The 19539-nt window shown below is 54.7% G+C and overlaps 1 protein-coding gene and 1 long non-coding RNA gene across 3 annotated transcripts; one reads left to right on the plus strand and one right to left on the minus strand.

Moving 5' to 3' along the window:
* Positions 1 to 192: 192 nt before the first annotated feature.
* On the minus strand, positions 193 to 7448 carry LOC309621299. Its single transcript, XR_014239894.1, has 2 exons — positions 2162 to 7448; positions 193 to 1815 (listed from the first exon to the last, which is right to left on the minus strand). It is a non-coding gene; the product is annotated as an uncharacterized lncRNA (long non-coding RNA).
* A 7836-nt stretch (positions 7449 to 15284) lies between these two features.
* Positions 15285 to 18811, plus strand: TMEM121 (transmembrane protein 121). 2 transcript variants are annotated; one of them, XM_082408849.1, is made up of 2 exons: positions 15285 to 15417; positions 17562 to 18811. In XM_082408849.1, the coding sequence occupies exon 2, from the start codon at positions 17725 to 17727 to the stop codon at positions 18679 to 18681; it is 957 nt and encodes a 318-aa protein (XP_082264975.1). In that variant the 5' UTR covers positions 15285 to 15417; positions 17562 to 17724; the 3' UTR covers positions 18682 to 18811. The 2 variants fall into 2 exon arrangements, with proteins under 2 accessions (XP_082264975.1, XP_082264976.1); XM_082408850.1 differs by lacking the exon at positions 15285 to 15417 and adding an exon at positions 15504 to 15523.
* Positions 18812 to 19539: the final 728 nt, after the last annotated feature.

Genomic DNA, 19539 nt, shown 5'->3' on the forward strand with positions numbered 1-19539 from the left:
GGGGGATGCAGTGTCCTGGATGCGCCCTTGGAGCCCTCGTCCTGGGCTCCCTTTGTGCACCCACCTGGGCCACGCCTGTGCCTGGTGTGCGTGTGGATGTGTGTGCGTGTCTGCGTTGGGCAGGGACGCCTGATGGGGACCTTGGGTAGGGGGGACTCTGCTCCGTTCCGGGGGTGGTGCCCGCGGAGGGAGGGGGAGGCCGCTGTGGACAGAGCGGGCTTTGTTCCCGAGACTGCTCCGGGAGCTGGGCTCCGCCCTGACAAAGAGCCATCTGTGTCCGGAGGATGTGCCCCCAGCCTGCCAGAGCAGGCCCCTCTCCTTCCCAGGAGGCTTGGCTTCTTGGCACCTGCCCCGTCCCCCTCCCGCCAGCGGACATGGCCTCAGCCCGGCCTCCCTTGCCGGGCTCCCCTCTCCCCCAGGGTGCTCCACCCTGACCTGCTGCCGGCCAGCTTAGGCCCCAGGGCCCAGCCACAACGCCTTCTCATTGGCCTTTGCTGTCCGCTTGGGGAATGCTGGCTCACGCCCAGGGGCACCGGCTCCTCTGGGCCGTTCTGGACCTCCTTTGTCTCGGGCTGGGGCACACCTGTGGCGCCTCTGCACTGGCCTCGGGAGCACTGACCAGACCGGGGGGCGAGCCAGCTCCCCCTTCAGGAGTGCCCCCCTGACCCTCTCCTCACAGGCTGGCCCTAGAGAGCCTCTGGCCCGAGCCCCTCCCTCCAAGGCCTGGCCCCCTTCTCCTAGCCCCTCTATGGGCTCCCTGCTTGCTCCAGTCGGGTCCAGGGCACACGGGACTGAGGCCCGCGCCTGCGGCCCTCGCGTGTTTAAAGGCACTTCTGGACCCCCTGCTGCCGTCCTCCTGACTGCCCCACGGGGCAAGTCCCCTGAAAACTCCCTGCCTTCTGTGGGCTCCCTGAAGCCGGGATGGCCACTGGCCCTCAGGAACTTAAGTTTTAGAAACTCAAATGTAAACTCTGCGTTACGGAGCTGTCACTTCTCAGACTGATCTGTAGATTCAGTACAATTCAATCAAAACCACAAGCGTGTCTGTGTGTCTGTGGGACCTGGGCTGGTGATTCTGAAACACGAGGTGGAACCCGCCCGAGAGGCCAAGCTGGGGGTGGAGTGGAGCCGTCCGCGATGACCCCGCAAGGCAGGAGCTTTCCAAGGCTGCAGGGAGCAGGCGTGGGCCCTGGGGTTTGGCTCCTACTGTTGCCGTGGTAAGTTAGCGCTTGTAAGTTAGTGGCTCACGGCCCTGATCCTGCCGTTCTGTGGGGCTGAGGTCTGGTGGGCAGGCAGGAGGCCCCGGGGAGAATCCACTGTGGACCTCGGGCCTCACACGAGCTGTCATCTCCAACACTCCCCAGCCCTGCGGCCACTGCAGTCCCCTTCTGCATGTGACATGACAGGTTCACAGGCCTGACCCCAGGGCTCAGACCCACGGGACAGACGGGGTGTGGGGCAGCGTGGGCCCACGTGTGCACTGGAGGCTGGCCTGGCTGCATGTGTGAGGACTGCACGCTGGGGCTGCAGGGTTCCCCACCGACCCACAGACACAGCCCTGCAGGAGGGGAGGATGCCACGCTCCCCTCTGGAGTGGCTTCCTAAGACCACAGTAAGTCACTGCGTCAAGACTAGAAACTTGTTCATTAAAAGACACTGTAAAGACAGTGGAAAGGCAAGCCTGAGCAAGCGGGAGAGTGTATCGCAACACCTGTAGCCCGTAAAGAACTGGTGTGGAGCAGATAGGGCCGTCAGCCCAGGGGCAGACACTGCAGAGAAGAGGAAACAGGAAATCAGATAAGTCAAGATGTTCGCCTTCGGGCTTCCCTGGTGGCGCAGTGGTTGAGAATCTGCCTGCCAATGCAGGGCACACGGGTTCGAGCCCTGGTCCGGGAAGATCCCACATGCCGCAGAGCAACTAGGCCCGTGAGCCACAACTACTGAGCCTGTGCGTCTGGAGCCTGTGCTCCCAACAAGAGAGGCCGCGATAGTGAGAGGCCCGCGCACCGCGATGAAGAGTGGCCCCTGCTTGCCGCAACTAGAGAAAGCCCTTACACAGAAACGAAGACCCAACACAGCCAAAAATAAATAAATAAATTAATTAATTAAAAATAAATAAATCTGGTATTTGGAAAAAAAAAAAAAAAAAAAAGATGTTCGCCTTCGCTGTAGCCAGGGACGTGCAGGTGCCCTGTGTGGCCGCAGGTGGGCGGGGCACCGGGAAGGGGGTGGGGCTGGATTCGAACTACCCCCCGGGAAGCACACGGGCACGTCTTGTGAGAGGCCCCCCCCACCCCGGAATCGCGGGGGCAGGAGCGGATGTGGGAGGTCTCTGCCGTCCGCCAAGGGGAGTGGGTGAGGGAGTGACGGGGACGGCCGGCTGGCCACACTGCAGCGGCCTCCTGGGATCCGGAGTCAAAAACTCTCAGAGTCTTCTAGAAAACACAGGCATGTCGCAGAAGACGACACACAGGGAGATCTTAAAAAAGCAAAACAGCCATGACTGGGGTAGGGAAGGGATTCTCATCTGTGGGTAAGCTTGGGACAGCGGGGCTGCCTCGCGGGGCTTTGTGGTTGTGGGTTTATTAACGGTTCCCACTCGCCCCCAGGGCACCTGTCCTTTGGGTGTGTCAACCGTGAGGTCAGAAATCGAGGAGCCAGTCCAGGTGCCTTCCCGCAGCCAGACCGCTCTGCCTCCTGTGCTCGGGCTCTTGTTCTGTCACCTCCACCTTCACGGTCCTTTTGGTGCCCTACCCCACTACCCACCTGCCGGCCTCCCTCTCCCTTGTCCTTGTCTGCATTGGTCGACCTTGGCTTGACCTTGGCTTGGGGGGCGTGGCTGGCTGGTCAGGACTGAGGAACCCCGGGCCCACCTGCAGCCTGAGGGGTATTCCCTGGGGCCTGCTGAAGTTCAGGTTTGGGTGGGCAGGAGCATCTCTCAGCGGCATTTAGGAGACAATCCCTGTTGGCGGGGCACCGTTGACGACCTTGGTCCATAGGCCCCGGCACCCGTGTCCTTGCCTGTGGGTGTGGCTGGTGGCCATGAAGTCGTGCCTCTGGAGCTCCGGGGCCCCCAACTGGGTCCTGGGTCCTGGGTGCTGAGAGCAGCTGGGCGCCGGCCTCTCTGTCCTTCTTGGCTGAGCTGGGCTGTTCCTCCTCTCATCCATCAGCCAGGATTCCCGAGGTGCCCAACGTGTGCCAGCCCCGGGGCTGGGGGCAGGGTCTGGGGGAGAGCAAACACCATAAACGAATATGCATCAGGGGGCGATGGCCCTGGCCGTGCGGGGTTGGGGCGCGAGGTGACAGAGGGTGGTGGTCAGAGGACGCCTGCCCAGACGGTAAAGGAGGGGAGGAGAGGGTGCTTGAGTGTCCCACCCAGGAGGGTGGTCCAGGCAAAGGAAATGGGGTGCTTATGCGGGGGCTGCATGGGGGGAGTCTGGGAGGGGGTAGGACATGAGCTCAGAGGTGGGGTTGCAGAGGGGCAGGGGCTGCAGGCTTTTGTGCCCCAGGTCAGGACTTCGGAGTTTCTTCTGAGCGGGGTCAGGGCACCGTTCAGGGCCAGGTCCTGTCTTCGTTCCAAAAGGCCCCGTCTGCCCCTGGCGGGAGAGCTTCTGGGGTTCAGCGAGAAGGCGGGTGAGGGGTGTTGGGCTGGGGCCTGGTGGACTCTGGTAGATTTGGGGCCTGGGATCTGTTGCTCTCTTGGCTGTGGGGCTTGTGAGCTGGTGGCTCCTCTTTTAAGTTGTTTTTCTTCTTACCGTCTTTATTTACAATTCCCAAGTTTTTTCCTTCCCTTTTAGGGACAATTTTTTAAAATTGTGGTAAAAAACACATAACATTAAGTTTGCCATCTTAACCATTTTTTAAAAATTGAAATACAGTTGATTTACAATACTGTGTTAGTTTTGTGTATACAGCAAAGTGATTCACATATATATATATATATATATTTTTTTTCAGATTCTTTTCCATTATAGGTTATTACAACGTATTGAATATAGTGCCCTGTGCTATACAGTAAATCCTTGTTGCCTTTTATCTAGACTGGGGTGGTCATTTCATGGTTAAATAAATTTGTCAAACGCAAAAAAAAAAAATCCTTGTTATCTATTTTATGTATAGTAGACTGTATCTATGAATCCCATGCTCCTAATTTATCCTTCCCCACCCCCTTTCCCCTTTGGTAACCGTAAGTTTGTTTCCTATGTTTGTGAGTCTGTTTCTGTTTTGTAAATAAATTCATCTGTATTATTTTTTAGATTCCACATATAAATGATATCGTGTAATATTTCTCTTTGTCTGACTTACGTCAGTTAGTATGATGATCTCTAGTTGCATCCATGTTCCTGAAAATGGCATGATTTCATTCTTTTTTCTGCCATCTTAGCCATTTTTAAGTGTACAGTTCAACAGTGTTGAGATAGTTACACAGTTGTGCTACAGATCTCCAGAACTTCTTACATCTTGCAGCACAGAAACTCTGTCCCCACTAAACACTAATTCCCCCTCCCCCAGCCCCGGGCCCCCACCATCCTTTCTGTTTCTGTGAATCTGACCTTCTAGGGACCTCATATGAGTGGACTCACACAGGATCTGTCCTTTTGTGACTGCCTTATTTCACTCAGTGTAAAGTCCTCGAGGTTCGTCCATGTTGTAGCAGGCGTCAGGATTTCCTGCCTTTTTAAGGCTGAGTAATATTCCATTTATGGATAGACCTCGATAGGCTTACCCCCTCAGCTTTCAGTGGACATTTGGGTTGCTTGCAGCTCTTGGCTGTTGTGAAGAACGCTACGATGAACGTGGGTGTGCAGGCGTTCCTCTCTTTAGTTTAGTTTTAGAGGATCTCTGGGTCATCAAGAGCCGGGCATGGCTTGATGGAGATAGCCGTGCAGCCCGCAGAGCCCCTGGGAGGTGAGCCAGGGGCAGGGACCAGATGGGGCACCCTGGCTTGTCTCCCTTGGGAGGAAGGTAGCAGTGACTGTTAGCTCCCCCTAAAGTTGTTTCTTGGGTCTGATTGTTTTGGCAGCTAGCATTGCCCTAACTCACTGTTCCTGCACTTTCTCAGCTCATGGCGCTTGCAATGGCTCAGTAATTTTTTTCATAGCACCTCTTGGTCCAAAGAAATACCTAACACTTCTGTGTATTGTGGCCAAAGAGCTTAATAAGTATTTAGGTACTACCAACTTAGTAGCAGTTTAGAAAACAAACCCAAAACCCCAAACGAACCAACAACACATAAATTGAAAAAAACCTTAATCCTTAGAAACTACGATTACTTATTAATAGGATATCTGAAACTGTTAAGACTCTACACACCTTTTCAAACCTTAATCAGATTGGACACTGCCACCTGCATTACCTGATCCATGTGGATTTTTGCCTGGTGTTTGCTTTTTTATTTCAGCAACTGCTGTTTAACCAGCTTTGCAAAGAGATATCTTAGAAAGGAAAGCAGTGCGATCCAATATGGAAACTCTGAGTTCAGTCGAATTATTCACAACGTGTCTGGCATGCTCTGTATCCCGTGTTTCCCTCAAAAATGAAAAATACCCTGTAGTGGCCCTGAGAATTCACTGTAGCACCCTGGGGTGCCTCAGCACACAGTTTGGGAACTGTGGCCCTAATCAACTCAAGTCTTTGTGTTTCCCTATTCTGTTTCTTTCCACTTTGTATTGTGTTTTATTGTATTTTATTTATTTTACTTTATATTTTTTTGTCGAGTGGCTTGTGGGATCTTAGTTCCCTGAACAGGGATTGAACCCGTGCCCTCAGGAGTGAAAGTCCGGAGTCCTAACCACTGGACCGCCAGGGAATTCCCTGTATTGTGTTTTTAAAGCTCCATCCTCGAAACTGTGTGTACAGCTCTTCACTGCTTCTGCCCAGCGGATAAGGTCCCAGATTCACTACATTTACCATTTCCTACACGTGGACATCCTGGCTGCCTCACGAAAGCCCCTGCTCTTGGGTGGACCTGTGGGAGCCGGGCTTTGGGGTGCACACCTGGAGCAGACCAGTGAGTTCTCCAGTTGGTCGGTTGGATGTTCCAGTCCACGGTCCCACCAGTTCCTACATCCTCGGTCCCTGTGACCCTCCCTCAGCATGTCCTAGCTTCTGCAGGTTTGCCAGTTGAATAGGCATTAAGTGGTCTCCCAGTTTACTTGACATTTGTCTGATCATTGAATTTGACCATCTTTTCATGCACTTGCTTAGTTTTGGGGCCTTCCTCTTCTGCAACTGGCTGGTCATATCCTTTAATCGTTGGTGTTTGGGGGCTGCTGACTTTCAAAAATTGCTTTGCAGAAGTTCCTTGAAAATTCGAGATATGAATCCTTCATTGGTTTTACATATTATAAATATCTTCTGCATTCTGTCATCTGTCTAAAAATTTGCTCATGGTTTCCCTTTGTTGAATAGAAAATTTAAAGTTTGTTTTAATTGAATTCATCATGTTTTTGCCTCTTGCTTTTTACAATTAACATTTGAAGACGTGCTTCCCTCTCTTGTATCATATTCTCCTACATTTCCTTCCGTCAGAGTCCACCTCTGTGTGTGGCGTCAGGCAGGAATCCAGGTCTCTTCCATGTGGTGAGCCAGTTTCCAACACCGTCTACACACAGACGTATCCTGTCCTCGTTGATCTGGGCCTTCTCCATATTCAGCTCCCGTCCATCCTGACCTCCCTTCTGTTCCACTGGTCAGTTCATGTACCAATACTACGCTGCTTTTATCACCGTGTGTTTCATCAGGGTCCAACCACAGGAGCAGAACCGGTAGGGGTTCTATGTGAAGAGATTTACTGCCTACTGTTGCTGGTGTAGAAAGATACTGTGATGATGGTAGTTTCATTTTGGCCGTCTTGCTAACGCTTACCAATCCGAGGTGGTGATCCTGATTCTCAGTCTAGTCTTCAGGGGCATGTGGCTGAGGTTCTCCATTAAGTACGGTGCTTGCTGTGCTCTTTTGGTATATAACTTTTTATAGCTTTTTTTTTTTTAAAGATTTATTTATTATTTATTTATCTTATTTTTATTTTTGGCTTGTTGGGTCTTAGTTGCGGCATGCAGGGTCTTTCGTTGTGGCGTGCAGGCTCTTTGTTGCCGTGCGTGGGTTTCTCTCTTCTCTAGTTGTGGCGCACAGGCTCCAGGGCGCATGGGCTCTGTAGTTTGTGGCACGCGGGCTCTAGTTGAGGCGCGTGAGCTCAGTAGTTGTGACGCGCGGGCTTAGTTGCCTCGCGGCACGTGGGATCCTAGTTCCCTGACCAGGGATTGAACCCACGTCCCCTGCATTGTAAGGTGGATTCTTTACCACTGGACCACCAGGGAAGTCCCAACTCTTTATAGCTTTTAGAAAGTTTCCTTCCACTCTTATTTTCCTAGGAGCTTTTTTAGAATCATCACTATTAAGTGCTTTGTCTTTATTAATCAAGACAATCATATGATTTTCTCCTTTACTTTTTTTTTTTTATAAATTTATTTATTTATTTATTTATTTTTGGCTGTGTTGGGTCTTCGTTTCTGTGCGAGGGCTTTCTCCAGTTGCGGCGAGCGGGGGCCACTCTTCATTGCGGTGCGCGGGCCTCTCACTGTCGCGGCCTCTCCCGTTGCGGAACACAGGCTCCAGACGCGCAGGCTCAGTAGTTGTGGCTCACGGGCTTAGTTGCTCCGCGGCATGTGGGATCTTCCCAGACCAGGGCTCGAACCCGTGTCCCCTGCATTGGCAGGCAGATTCTCAACCACTGCGCCACCAGGGAAGCCCCTCCTTTACTTTATTGTAATGAATTACATTATATTAACACATCAACACCCTTTCCCAAGTCAGACCATCCTTGCATTCCTGTGAGAAGTCCTATTTGATCATGATACTATAACTTTTAAATATACAGTTGGTTTTGGTTAGCTAAAATTTTATTTAGAACATTCATATCTATGCTTGAAGTGAAACAGGTCTATAATTTTCTTCTTTTTTTTCTTCATATTTTCCTTATTATGTTTTGGAATCAAGATTACATTGGCCTCATCACAGCCTTTGCCACCTATTTTCTGGAAAAACTTGTTAAGGTAGGAATTAACTGTTCCTTGAAACTTGAACTTTACAGAGCAAAAGTTTTTGATTTTGATGAAGTCCAGTTTATCAATTTATCGTTTACGGATTGTGCTTTTGGTGTCATGTTTGTTTCTTTGTTTGTTTGTTTTTGACCAGCACCAGGTCATGAAGATTTCCTTTTACATTACCTTCTAAAAGTTTTAGAGTTTTACATTTAGGTATATGATCCATTTTGAGTTAATTTTTGTATGGGATTTGAGGTTTAGGTTGAGGGTTTTTGTTTTTGTTTGCATATGGATGTCCAATTTAGTGAAAGTACTATCCCTTCTCTGTTGAATCACCTTCACACCTTAGTTAGAGCTAATTGGTCACATTCAACAAACAAGGAATAGAAAGGAACTTCCTCAACCTGATGAAAGGAATCTACCCAAACTCCACAGTTGACGTAATACTTAATGGTGAAATATTGAAAGCTTTCCCCCAAGATCAGGAACAAGGCAAGGATGTTTTCTGTTGTCTCTTCTATTCAACATTATTTTGGAGGTTCCAGCCAGGGCAATTAAGCAAGTAAAAAAAAAAAAAAAAAAATGCATCCAGGTTGGAAATGAAGGAGTAGAACTATATTTGCAGATGACAAGAACTTGTATATAGAAAATCCTGAGGAATCCACAAAAAAATATTAGGACTAATAAATGAGTGCAGCAAGGCTGCAGGATACAAGATCAATATGCAAAAGTCCATTGTATTTCTATGCACTAGCAGTGAATAATCCAAAAATGAAGTTAAGAAAAACAATTTCACTTACAACAGCATCAAAAAGAATAAACTAGGAATAAATTTAACCAAATGTTGGGTAAAACTTGTGCTCTGAATACTACAAAACACAGGTGAAAGAAATTAAAGAAGGTCTAAATAAATGGAAAAGACATCTTATGTTTATCACCAAATTGATCTATAGATTCAATGCAGTCCCTATCAAAACCTCAGACGGCTTTTTTCAAAAGTGACGAACTGATCCTAAAATCATATGGAAATGCAAGGGATACAGAATAGCCAAAACAATCTCAAAAAAGAAGAACATAGTTGGAGGATTCACACTTCTCAATTTCAAAACTTACTACAAGCTACAGTAATCAAGACAGTGTGCAGTTATAAAGCAGAAAGTAACACACCATTGTAAAGCAATTATACTCCAATAAAGATGTTAAAAAAAAAAAAAGAATCTGCCTGCCAATGCAGGGGACACGGGTTCGAGCCCTGGTCCAGGAAGATCTCACATGCCACAGAGCAGCTAAGCCCGTGTGCCACAACTACTGAGCCTGTGCTCTAGAGCCCACGAGCCACAACTACTGAGCCCACGTACCACAACTACTGAAGCCCGCGTGCCTGGAGCCCGTGCTCCGCAACAAGAGAAGCCACTGCAATGAGAAGCCCACGCACCACAACCAAGAGTAGCCCCCGCTCGCCGCAACTAGAGAAAGCCCGCGCACAGCAACAAAGACCCAACACAGCTAAAAATAAATAAATAAATTTATATTAAAAAAAATAATAAAGTAGCACACCCCACCCGAAGCATTCTTTATCACATTCATACCTCCTAAAATTATGTATAAAATTATTATTTGAAAAAAAAAAAGACAGTGTGCGGGACTTCCCTGGTAGTCCAGTGACTAAGACTCTGCTCTCCCAATGCAGGGGGCCCGGGTTCAATCCCTGGTCAGGGAACTAGACCCCACATGCCGCAACTAAGAGTTTGCATGCCGCAACTAAAGATCCTGTGTGCCACAACTAAGACCTGGCGCAGCCAAAATAAATAAATAAATATAAAAAAAGAAAAGACAGTGTGGTACTGTAATAAGAGTAGACATATAGACCAATGGAACAGAATTGAGAATCCAGAAATAAACCCTTACATTTATGGTCAATTGATTTTTGAAAGGGTGCTAAGACAATTCAGTGGGAAAGGAAAGTCTTTTCAACAAATGGTACTGGGACAACTGGATATGCAAAAGAATGAAATTTTTATATGCAAAAGAATTAAACTGGATCCTGTATTAGTTTCCTAGGGCTGCTGTAATAAATGACCACAAACTGGATGGCTTATAATAGAAATTTGTTCTCTCACAGTTCTGCAGGCTAGAAGTCTGAGATCACGGTGTTGGCGGGGGTGGTTCCTTCTGGGTACTCTGAGAGAGAATTTGCTCCTGCTCCTGGTGGTGGCCAGCAATCCTTGGCATTCCTTGGTTTGCAGCTGCGTCACTCCAAGAGCTGCCTCTGTCATCACATGATCGTCTTTCCTCTGTGTATGTGTCTGTGTCTTCAAATCTCTCTTTCCTTATAAGGACACTAGTCATTGGATTTAGGGCCCACCCTACTCCAATATGACCTCAATTTAAGTTGATTACATCTGCAAAGACTATTTCCAAATAAGATCCTACTCACAGGTACTGGGACTTCAGCATATCTTTTGGGGCACCATAATTTAACCCATAACAGATTCCTTTCTTACAGCATACATAAAAGTTAACTAAAAATGGATCATAGACCTAAATGTAAAACCTAAACCTATAAAACTCTTAGAAGAAAACATGGGGGAAAATCTTTATGACTAGGGTTAGGCAAAACCTTCTTAGATATGATACCAAAAGCACAAGCAACAAAAGATGAGATAGATAAACTGGACTTCATCAAAAGGTTTTTTTTTTTTTTTTTTTAAATATTTATTTATTTATTTACTTTGGCTGCGCTGGGTCTTAGTTGCGGTACGTGGGATCTTCGTTGCGGCACGTGTCATCAAAAGTTTTTAAGCTTCAGAGGACACCATCAAAAAAATTGAAAAGACAACCCACAGAATTGGAGAAAATATTTTCAAATTACATATCTGGTAAGAGACTTGTATCCAAAACATAAAAAGAATTCCTTCTTACAACTCAACAATAAAAGGACCATAATGCAATGGAAAAATGTGTAAAGAATTTGAACAGACATTTTCCGCATATAAATCCGGTATGTGTTTTGTTAGATTTATACCCAGGTATTTAATTTTGGGGGGAGCTAAAGTAAATATTATTGCTTTAAAAATTTTGGTTTTCAGTTGTTTGCTTCCAGTAGAAGCAGGATTGAAGTTGTTTTGACCTTGTATCCTGCAACCTTGCTAACCTCACTTATTAGTACTCAGATTTTTTTTTTGGTAGAACTTTTGGGATTTTCTACATAGACTTTCATGCCATCTACGAATAGAGAGAGTCTTATTTCTTCCCTTCTATTCTGTTATGTCATTTATTTGGTTTTCTTATTTTATTGCATTGGCTAAGACTGCCAGTACAATAGCGAATAGTAATGGATAGAGTGGACATCTTTGCCTTGTTTCTGATCTTAGGGCAAAACACCCAGTCCTTCATTATTAACTATCGTGTTAGTTGTAGTTTTGTTTTGTCTCTCTTTTTTTTCTTTTTAGATACCCTTTATTAAATTCAGTAAAATTTCTCCTATTTCTAGTTTGCTGAGAGTATTTATCATGGATGGATATTGAATTCTGTCAAATGCTTTCTATGCATGAATTGATATGATCACATGGTTTCTTCTTTAGATTATTAATATGGTGGATCACACTGATTTATTTTCGCATGTTGAACCAGTCTTGTTTTCCTGAGATAACCTCCCTTTGGTTTTGGTATTTGTTTTTATTTTTTATGTTGCTTGCTTCTATCTGCTAATATTTTGTTGAGAATATTTGTGACATGATGGCATTGGATTTTCTTTTCCCTTGTGGGTTGGATTTTCCTGGCTCTTCATATGTAGAGTAATTTTGGATTGTATTCTGCACATTCAAACGTTACGTTATGAATATCTGGTCTTGTTTAAATCCTATTGAGAATGGTGATATTTTTGTTTTAGCATGCAATCAACCCAGTTGGGTTCAGGCAGAAAATTCCAAATAGCCTTCTGTGGGTAGTGGTTTCAATGTCAGTTCTGTTTTCAAAGCCTTTGCAGTGTTATTTGAATCCGTCCTGTGTGGGCACTGCCCAGTGGCCAGTGTGGGACTTGTGCAGTGCTGTGTCCTGTGTTTCAGTTCTCGGACTCAGGGTGACAATTAGGATCGGACCCGGGCACACACGGCTTGGGGTTGAGCCCGGAAGTCATGAACAACTTCATGGGTTGCCTTCTGGAGCCCCTCCTCCGGCATGTCTCCGTTACTTTCTGGCTCGCTGGGGCTCCCCTTTCCAGCCCTCTGGCAGAACTTGGGGGCTTTAGTCACCCCACCCTCCTGCACATTCCCCCTGACTGTGCCTGCATCTTGAGAAAGAGAGAAGGGCCTGGCTCTCCCCATCCGCTCAAGGCAACTGGGTCCCACCCTCTGGGACCATGTCTCCTCTGACTGGAGAGGAGGGTCTTCTCCCTAAAAAGGTGCCTGTGAACCCCGATGCCTTGACTGCAGCCTGGGTGGAGGTGGGATTGCCCAGGGGCCCCAAAGCAGCAAACAGAACCCCCCCTCCCAATCTCTCTTCTCCCAGTCTCTCTTCTTTCCCTCCCTGAGCCAGAATTAGGGGGCCCCTCCTGGAGCTCTCTGTCCCTGTCATGCCCCCATGTCTGGCTTCTGGACCAGGCAGAGTCCAGCCTGGGGATATGGGGGGAAGATCCAGAAACTCACCACCAGGTTGGTGCTGCTTCACATTCTCGTTCTCCCCCCAGTCTGCCTGTTACTGCTCAGTCTTCAGAGTCCTCAGTACCTCATGCATTACCTTCTTTTTATAGCTGCACTCAGCGAATGAGACAGGGTTTATCCCATCTCACCCAAAATGGAACCCAGGAGACGTAAAAGAAAAAGACAACAGGGACTTCTCTGGCGATCCAGTGGTTAAGATTCTGCGCTCCCACTGCCAAGGGCCTGGGTTCAATCCCTGGTCAGGGAACTAAGATCCCACAAGCCGTGTGGCGCCTCCCCCCCCAAAAAAATGTGTGTGTGTGTGTGTGTGTGTATATATATATATATATATATATATATATATATATATATAAATCCTTGGTCTCGATTTGGCAACTCTCACTGTCCTGCCACATTTGGTTTCTCTTTATTGAAGTGAGTGTGCGTGTAGAAATAAATGTACATTGTATTGTGGACCATTTAGGGTAAACTACAGGTGCCCTGACAATTCACCCAGTCACTTCCTCACACATCGCTCCAGAAGGACGGTCTCCTGGGGGGCGGTCCTCACACAGAGACCCCCTCGGCGATCCCACACGCCACCCTCCTCAGTGTGTGTTTGCACCCCTGCCTCCCTCCCAATAGGACACTTGTGATGACAATGGCCCACCTGATAATCTGGATGGTCCCAGATCTCCAGGCCCTTAATTTAATGACATCCTCCAGAGGGAGCCAGCCCACGTCCCAAGGGCTCTGGGCCTGGCGCCAATGGGGTGGACACACAAATATGGGGATTGAGAGGCAAGAACTGGGTGCCAGGGTGGCGATGAGGTTTGTGGTGTTTAGAGCACTGACTCAGGCAAGCAGGACGGGGGTTAAAGATTGGGCCTTCCCAGCAGCCCTTGGGTGAGGTGGGGAGGGCAGAGGGAGGGAGGAGATGGGCAGGGTCGCCTGGGGGGCAGCCCCTCCCTGAGAGCGGAGGGTGGAGGGAGGGAGCAGGCCGTGTGGGCTGTGGTGTGGGCTCAGGGGGCCCTGGAGGTGCTTCTGGCCCTCCTCTGCCTCCTGGGCCTGCTAGGGTGGTTGTGCCAGGCGGTTGCTGGTGGTGCCCGCTGGCCAGACGGAACCTGCGCTCCCTGGGCCTCCTCCCCGCCTCCCTCCATGCTGCAGGAAGTGGCCTTGCTACCCAGGCCCATTGTCCCTGGAGACCTCCCTGGGGAAGGTAAACCATCCCTGGGTCTGGGGCCCCTCCCTGGGCACAGAGGCAGCTCTAGGGTCCTGACTACACTTCTTCCAGTGAGAGCAAGTGTGTGAGTGGCTATGGGGGCTGGTATCCCCCAGTGAGAGCAAGTGTGTGAGTGGCTATGGGGGCTGGTGTCCCCCAGTGAGGGCAAGTGTGTGAGTGGCTATGGGGGCTGGTGTCCCCCAGTGAGGGCAAGTGTGTGAGTGGCTATGGGGGCTGGTGTCCCCCAGTGAGGGCAAGTGTGTGAGTGGCTATGGGGGCTGGTGTCCCCCAGTGAGGGCAAGTGTGTGAGTGGCTATGGGGGCTGGTGTCCCCCAGTGAGGGCAAGTGTGTGAGTGGCTATGGGGGCTGGTGTCCCCCAGTGAGGGCAAGTGTGTGAGTGGCTGTGGGGGCTGGTGTCCCCCAGTCAACCATCCTGAGGGCCCAGCCCAAGAGCATCTCGGCACCTCACGTGTGCCTCTATGGACGGCCCAGGGCGGCGGCCTGCTGTCCTCACTCCCTGCGGGCCCCGGTGCACCGCTGGCCGGCCCCCTGTGCTGATGGAGGGCGGCGGATCCCATCGCCTGCACAGACTCGGCCACCTGGGTGGAAGCAGGCACATGCGGGGCCTCGGTGCAAGCCGACCCGGTGCGAGGGATCCGGGGTGTCCCTTCACCCTCTGACCTGGTCTCCTCCTGTCAGAGGCAGCAGGCAGGCAGCCGGTGCGGTCCGCTCCTCCATCCTGGGGTGGGCATGGCTGGCATGTTGGGGGCGGTGCTCAGTGAGGGCAGGGTGGGGACTCCGGTGGGGGGAAGGAAGCCTGAGCCTCCAAACCCTAGCATGCTCCCTGGGTGGCTGGAGAAGAGGATGAGGGCTGCCCAGTGGCCCTGCTCTCCGCCCTCAGATAAGAACCGGGAAGGCTGGAGAAACCCAGGATGCGGGGCTTCTCTGGGACGCGGCGCCGTGTCCCCAAACGAGGTCCCCGGGGGGCCACCTGCAGATAGTCGGCGGGCAGCCCGGCCCCCACGTCGGGGCTAGCTCCGCGGGTAAGGCACAGGGTCCCGCAGGCCGCCTGTCGCAGGCGATCGGGGTCACCCTGGTGGGCGGCCCGGGTACGGGCTGCCATGGAATTTCAGGACGTGAGCGGAACTGAGGCGCCCGCGGGGCGATTCTCCGGCTGTTGGGTGAGGACGGTGGAGAGGAGACTTCCCGGGCTTGCGCGTGGACCCTGGGGGCGTCAGGCTGCCCAGTGCCTCAGGTCCCGGGGGCCGCTGCTGCGCAGTGCCGTCGCCCTGGCAACCGGCGCTGCGGAGGGGGCGGGGGCGCGGGGACCCCCATCTCCGTCAGGCGGGCACAGGCGGCTGGGAGCGCGGGGCGGGGCCTCAGGCCGGGGGCGGGGCGCGCGCGCGGGCTCCGGGCGCAGCTGAGCGCAGAAGAGCGCGGCCTCGGCCCCGCGCATCTACAGGCTCCGCGGAGCCGACCCCGGCGCGGCGCAGCATCTGGCCGGCGGCGGGTAAGGGAGGGCAGGGCGCGCGGGCAGGGTGCGCGGGCTGGGGCTCCCGGTGAACCCCGACTCCCCGGCCGCAGGGGCGGCGGGATGCAGGGGCGGCGCTGCAGGGGTGAGGCCTGGCGGGGGAGCGGGCGGTGGGGTCAGAGGAGCTGAGACGCAGCCTGCGGGGAGCGGCCCAACCCCTTCACCGCCCTCTGTCCGACCGGGCTGGGGCCGGGGGAGGGCGGCCCTTTTCTCTCCGCCTGCCACCAGTGTGGGCACTGAGGGACGGTAGGGGCGGGAGGGCGTGTGAGGCGCCGGGGAGGAGGCGGGCAGTGAAGGGCCCGGAGGCTCCGGAGTCTGTGAGGTCCGGGCAGTGGGGCGTGCAGGAGGCACCGGGCCGGGCCCGGGACGGCCAGGGCAGCAGGGCCAGTCCCCAGGGAGAGGCCCGGCAGGGTGTGGGGGAGGGGTGGCCAGGCCCTGGCGCTGGCTGCCTGGGGCAGGGGCCGGGGCTCCCTCTGTGACGGGGTCTGTCCCGGCACCCTCAGCCCTCCGCGCATGTTTGATGAGTGAGTGAGCCGTGGTATGGGTGGGGAGGAAGGGGTTAGCGGTGCAGCGGCTGTTTGGCTAGTTGGCCAAGGGCTGGGATGAAGGAAATTCCCAGGCCGCTGCTGCAGCCATAGGAGGCCCAGGTGTGTGTGTGTGTGTGTGTGTGTGTGTGGCGGGGGGGCTTCGTGGGTCAAGCGTGTCCACCCAGTGGGGGTGGACACGGGGTGGGTGTGTGAGTGGGGAGCAGGAGCTCATGAAAGTGTGGAGGCAGGGGCATAATAGGCCGATGACCCTCCCGAAGCACCTACTACTCGACGCGTCCGAGCTCAGAGTGGTTGGGGGTCCTGGATGTGGCGGCAGGGACGCCTGGGAGGTGGGTGCTGGGTGGGGCAGCACTGCAGTGAGGGCAGGGGTGGAGGTGCCGACTTGCAAGGGGACCTCCTTCCCCAGGCAGTGGGGGCTGCGGTGTCACCAGGGGCAGGCTGGGCACTGGCTCCACAGTCACACGTGACATTAAATTTTATGTCCTTGTCTAGACAGGCCAGTAGACAGAGCCCTGGGGCCAGGGGTGCTGTGGGAGGGGCAGGAGGGATGGGGAGCCTGGCTGGGAGTGAGCCTGCAAGTGACTTTCGGGTGGGTGAGGGCGCAGGGCCTCCATCGTCCCCCAGGTGTCAGCGGGCACAGGTGTGGCGACCCGCAGCCCGCGGCGGGACTCTGGCCAGCACAGCCATGACAGCCAGTGCCAGGGGTGTGAGAGGGGCGCAGGGGGCCATGGAACCCAGAGCAGGTCCAGGTGGGCGTTAGCGGAGGGCAGGCTTCCTGAGATTGCCCCCAAGGGCAGGGGGCAGGGAGTGGCAGGGGGCCCCCCCCTTCATGGTGAGCAGGGCAGCGTGGACGAGCTGGCGCCGGGGCTGGGGGGATGTACACGGCAGGAGACGCAGCCAGGGCAGTAGGGAGCCACGGTGGGAGCAGGGCAGAGACTGGTCCACACGCCCTGTGAACGGTGGACGGGAGGGGAGGCTGAGTCTGCCCAGGCAGGGAGGGAAGATGCAGGGGCTGCGAGGCAGGGGTTGGGAGGCACGGAGAGGCTTTTGGGATGGAATCCGCAGGCCTTGGATGACTCTCAGTCCTGGATCAGGAAACCTGTCCAGAGCTCCGGCTCCTCCGGCCTTCCCTGAGCGCGCAGAGCGGAGAGCGCAGGCCCGCCTCCCGCCCAGTGCGGCGCCGGGAGCGAGGACGCCCGAGCTCCCGCGGGAACGGCCATGGGACGGAACCCTGGGCCTGCGGCGCAGGCCGCCAGAGCCGGAGGGACGGCGGCGTGGGCCCAGCAGGGACAAACCTCCGGGTCCCCGGGGACGCGCGCGCGGCGGGGAGAAGCCACTTCCGTTCCATTTCCTCCCCGGCGGTGGCGGGAACGAGGTCTCGGGTCTCAGGTGGGGCTGCGGCGCCCCCTGGAGGCCCCGCTCTGGCTCGCGGCCCCCCGTGCGCACATGGGCGCGTGCGTGCGGCCGAGGCCCGGGGCCCCGAGCGGGGACAGCGCCCCTCGCGGGAAGCACGTCGCCGGGGTGGGAGAGGCCGCCCCCTCCGCATCCTGACTCTATCTGCTCTGATCTCCTCAGATTCTGAGCTCGCCAGCCGGGAGCAGCGGCGCCCTCGGGGCGGCTGGACGGGCCCCGCGCCATGCCCGAGGGCTGAGCGCCGCCGCCGCCGCCGCCGCCGCAGGGCCTCGTCCCGCCTAGCGTGGGGCCGCGCGCGCCCAGGTCGGGGCCCCGGCGGCCGACCATGGTGCTGCCGCCCCCGGACCGGCGCCACGTGTGCCTGACCACGCTGGTGGTCGTGGGCAGCATGGCGGTCATGGACGCGTACCTGGTGGAGCAGAGCCAGGGCCCGCGCAAGATCGGCGTGTGCATCATCGTGCTGGTGGGCGACGTGTGCTTCCTGCTGGTGCTGCGCTACGTGGCCGTGTGGGTAGGCGCCGAGGTGCGCACGGCCAAGCGCGGCTACGCCATGATTCTCTGGTTCCTCTACATCTTCGTGCTGGAGATCAAGCTCTACTTCATCTTCCAGAACTACAAGGCGGCGCGGCGCAGCGCGGCCGACCCGGTGGCGCGCAAGGCGCTGACGCTGCTGCTGTCGGTGTGCGTGCCCGGCCTCTTCCTGCTGCTCGTGGCGCTCGACCGCATGGAGTACGTGCGCACCTTCCGCAAGCGCGAGGACCTGCGCGGCCGCCTCTTCTGGGTGGCGCTGGACCTGCTGGACCTGTTGGACATGCAGGCCAACCTGTGGGAGCCGCCGCGCACCGGGCTGCCCCTGTGGGCCGAGGGCCTCACCTTCTTCTACTGCTACACGCTGCTGCTGGTGCTGCCGTGCGTGGCGCTCAGCGAGGTCAGCATGCAGGGCGAGCACATCGCGCCGCAGAAGATGATGCTCTACCCGGGGCTCAGCCTCGCCACCGTCAACGTGGTGGCCGTGCTGGCGCGCGCCGCCAACATGGCTCTGTTCCGCGACAGCCGCGTCTCGGCCATCTTCGTGGGCAAGAACGTGGTGGCGCTCGCCACCAAGGCCTGCACCTTCCTGGAGTACCGCCGCCAGGTGCGCGACTTCCCGCCGCCCGCGCTGGCTCTGGAGCTGCAGCCCCCAGCCCCCCAGCGCAACTCGGTGCCGCCGCACGCGCCGCTGCACGGCCAGCCGGGCCGCCCGCACGGGCCCTCGCCCACGCGAGACGCCCTGGACACGTGACAGGGGCCGCCGCGGGGCGCTGAGACGCGTGGCGGCAGGCGCGCGGTTTGCATGGGATGGGGTGGGGGCGGGCTCCCAACGGGGCCAGGTGCGGAGAGTGCCCGAACCCCGGGGGCCCCCCGGCCGCTTCTTCATCTCAGGAATCCTTCGGACCACGGACCTCAGCCCCTGCTCGGCCAGTCCGCCCAGCGTGGGCGCCGCTGTGTACGGCCCGAGCCAGAGCGGGAAGGGTCCCACCGCCGCCTCCTGGGGGCCTGGGTGGGAAGGGAGGACAGAGTGGGCGGAGGTCTGGTCCCCTGGGGTCCCTGGGTGGGGGCCTCTGGCTCAGAGTTTGGGACTAAGGAGGCCTCTGTCATTTTAAAGACTCTTGTTTACAGTTTTGTATGGAACGTGGCACTGCTCTGCCTGTTTGATGCGTCCAGTCTCTTGATAGCCGCGGAGGGGCGTCTGAGGGGCGGGGTGCGAGCGAGTGACGGTGGGCGGCTGAGCCAGTCCACTTCTGTCCTGTCCTGGTCTCTCTGGGCAGTCAGACGGGGATGGCAGGGAGGACCCGTGGGAGAGTGGGTCTCGGGGGTCCTAGGCTTCCGCTCCCTCTGCCGGCGGTCTGTTTTGGGTTCCTGCCACTTCCCGGAGGAGCCCCTTGCTGGCCCTTGGGTCTCCCACTAGCGATGGGGCCGTTGCTGTGGGGTTGGCTTGGCTGTGAGGCCCCGTGTCCCGGTGTCAGAGGCGGGAACTTGTCGCACTCCCAGGGCAGAGAGGACGGCTCTGGGCTCACGGAGCCGCAAGCTCACCTGTCCTCCTGGGCCTCAGCGCTGGTCCGCGCCTCCCACCTCTGCCTCCACTGGCCTCCGCGGCCCT

This window comes from Balaenoptera borealis (genome assembly GCF_965194805.1).
Source record: "Balaenoptera borealis genome assembly, contig: HAP1_SCAFFOLD_422, whole genome shotgun sequence".
Taxonomy (NCBI): domain Eukaryota; kingdom Metazoa; phylum Chordata; class Mammalia; order Artiodactyla; family Balaenopteridae; genus Balaenoptera; species Balaenoptera borealis.

Excerpts from the sequence above, each read along its gene's own strand:
- TMEM121 (XM_082408849.1), top strand. The coding sequence starts at position 17,725 with ATGGTGCTGCCGCCCCCGGACCGGCGCCACGTGTGCCTGACCACGCTG.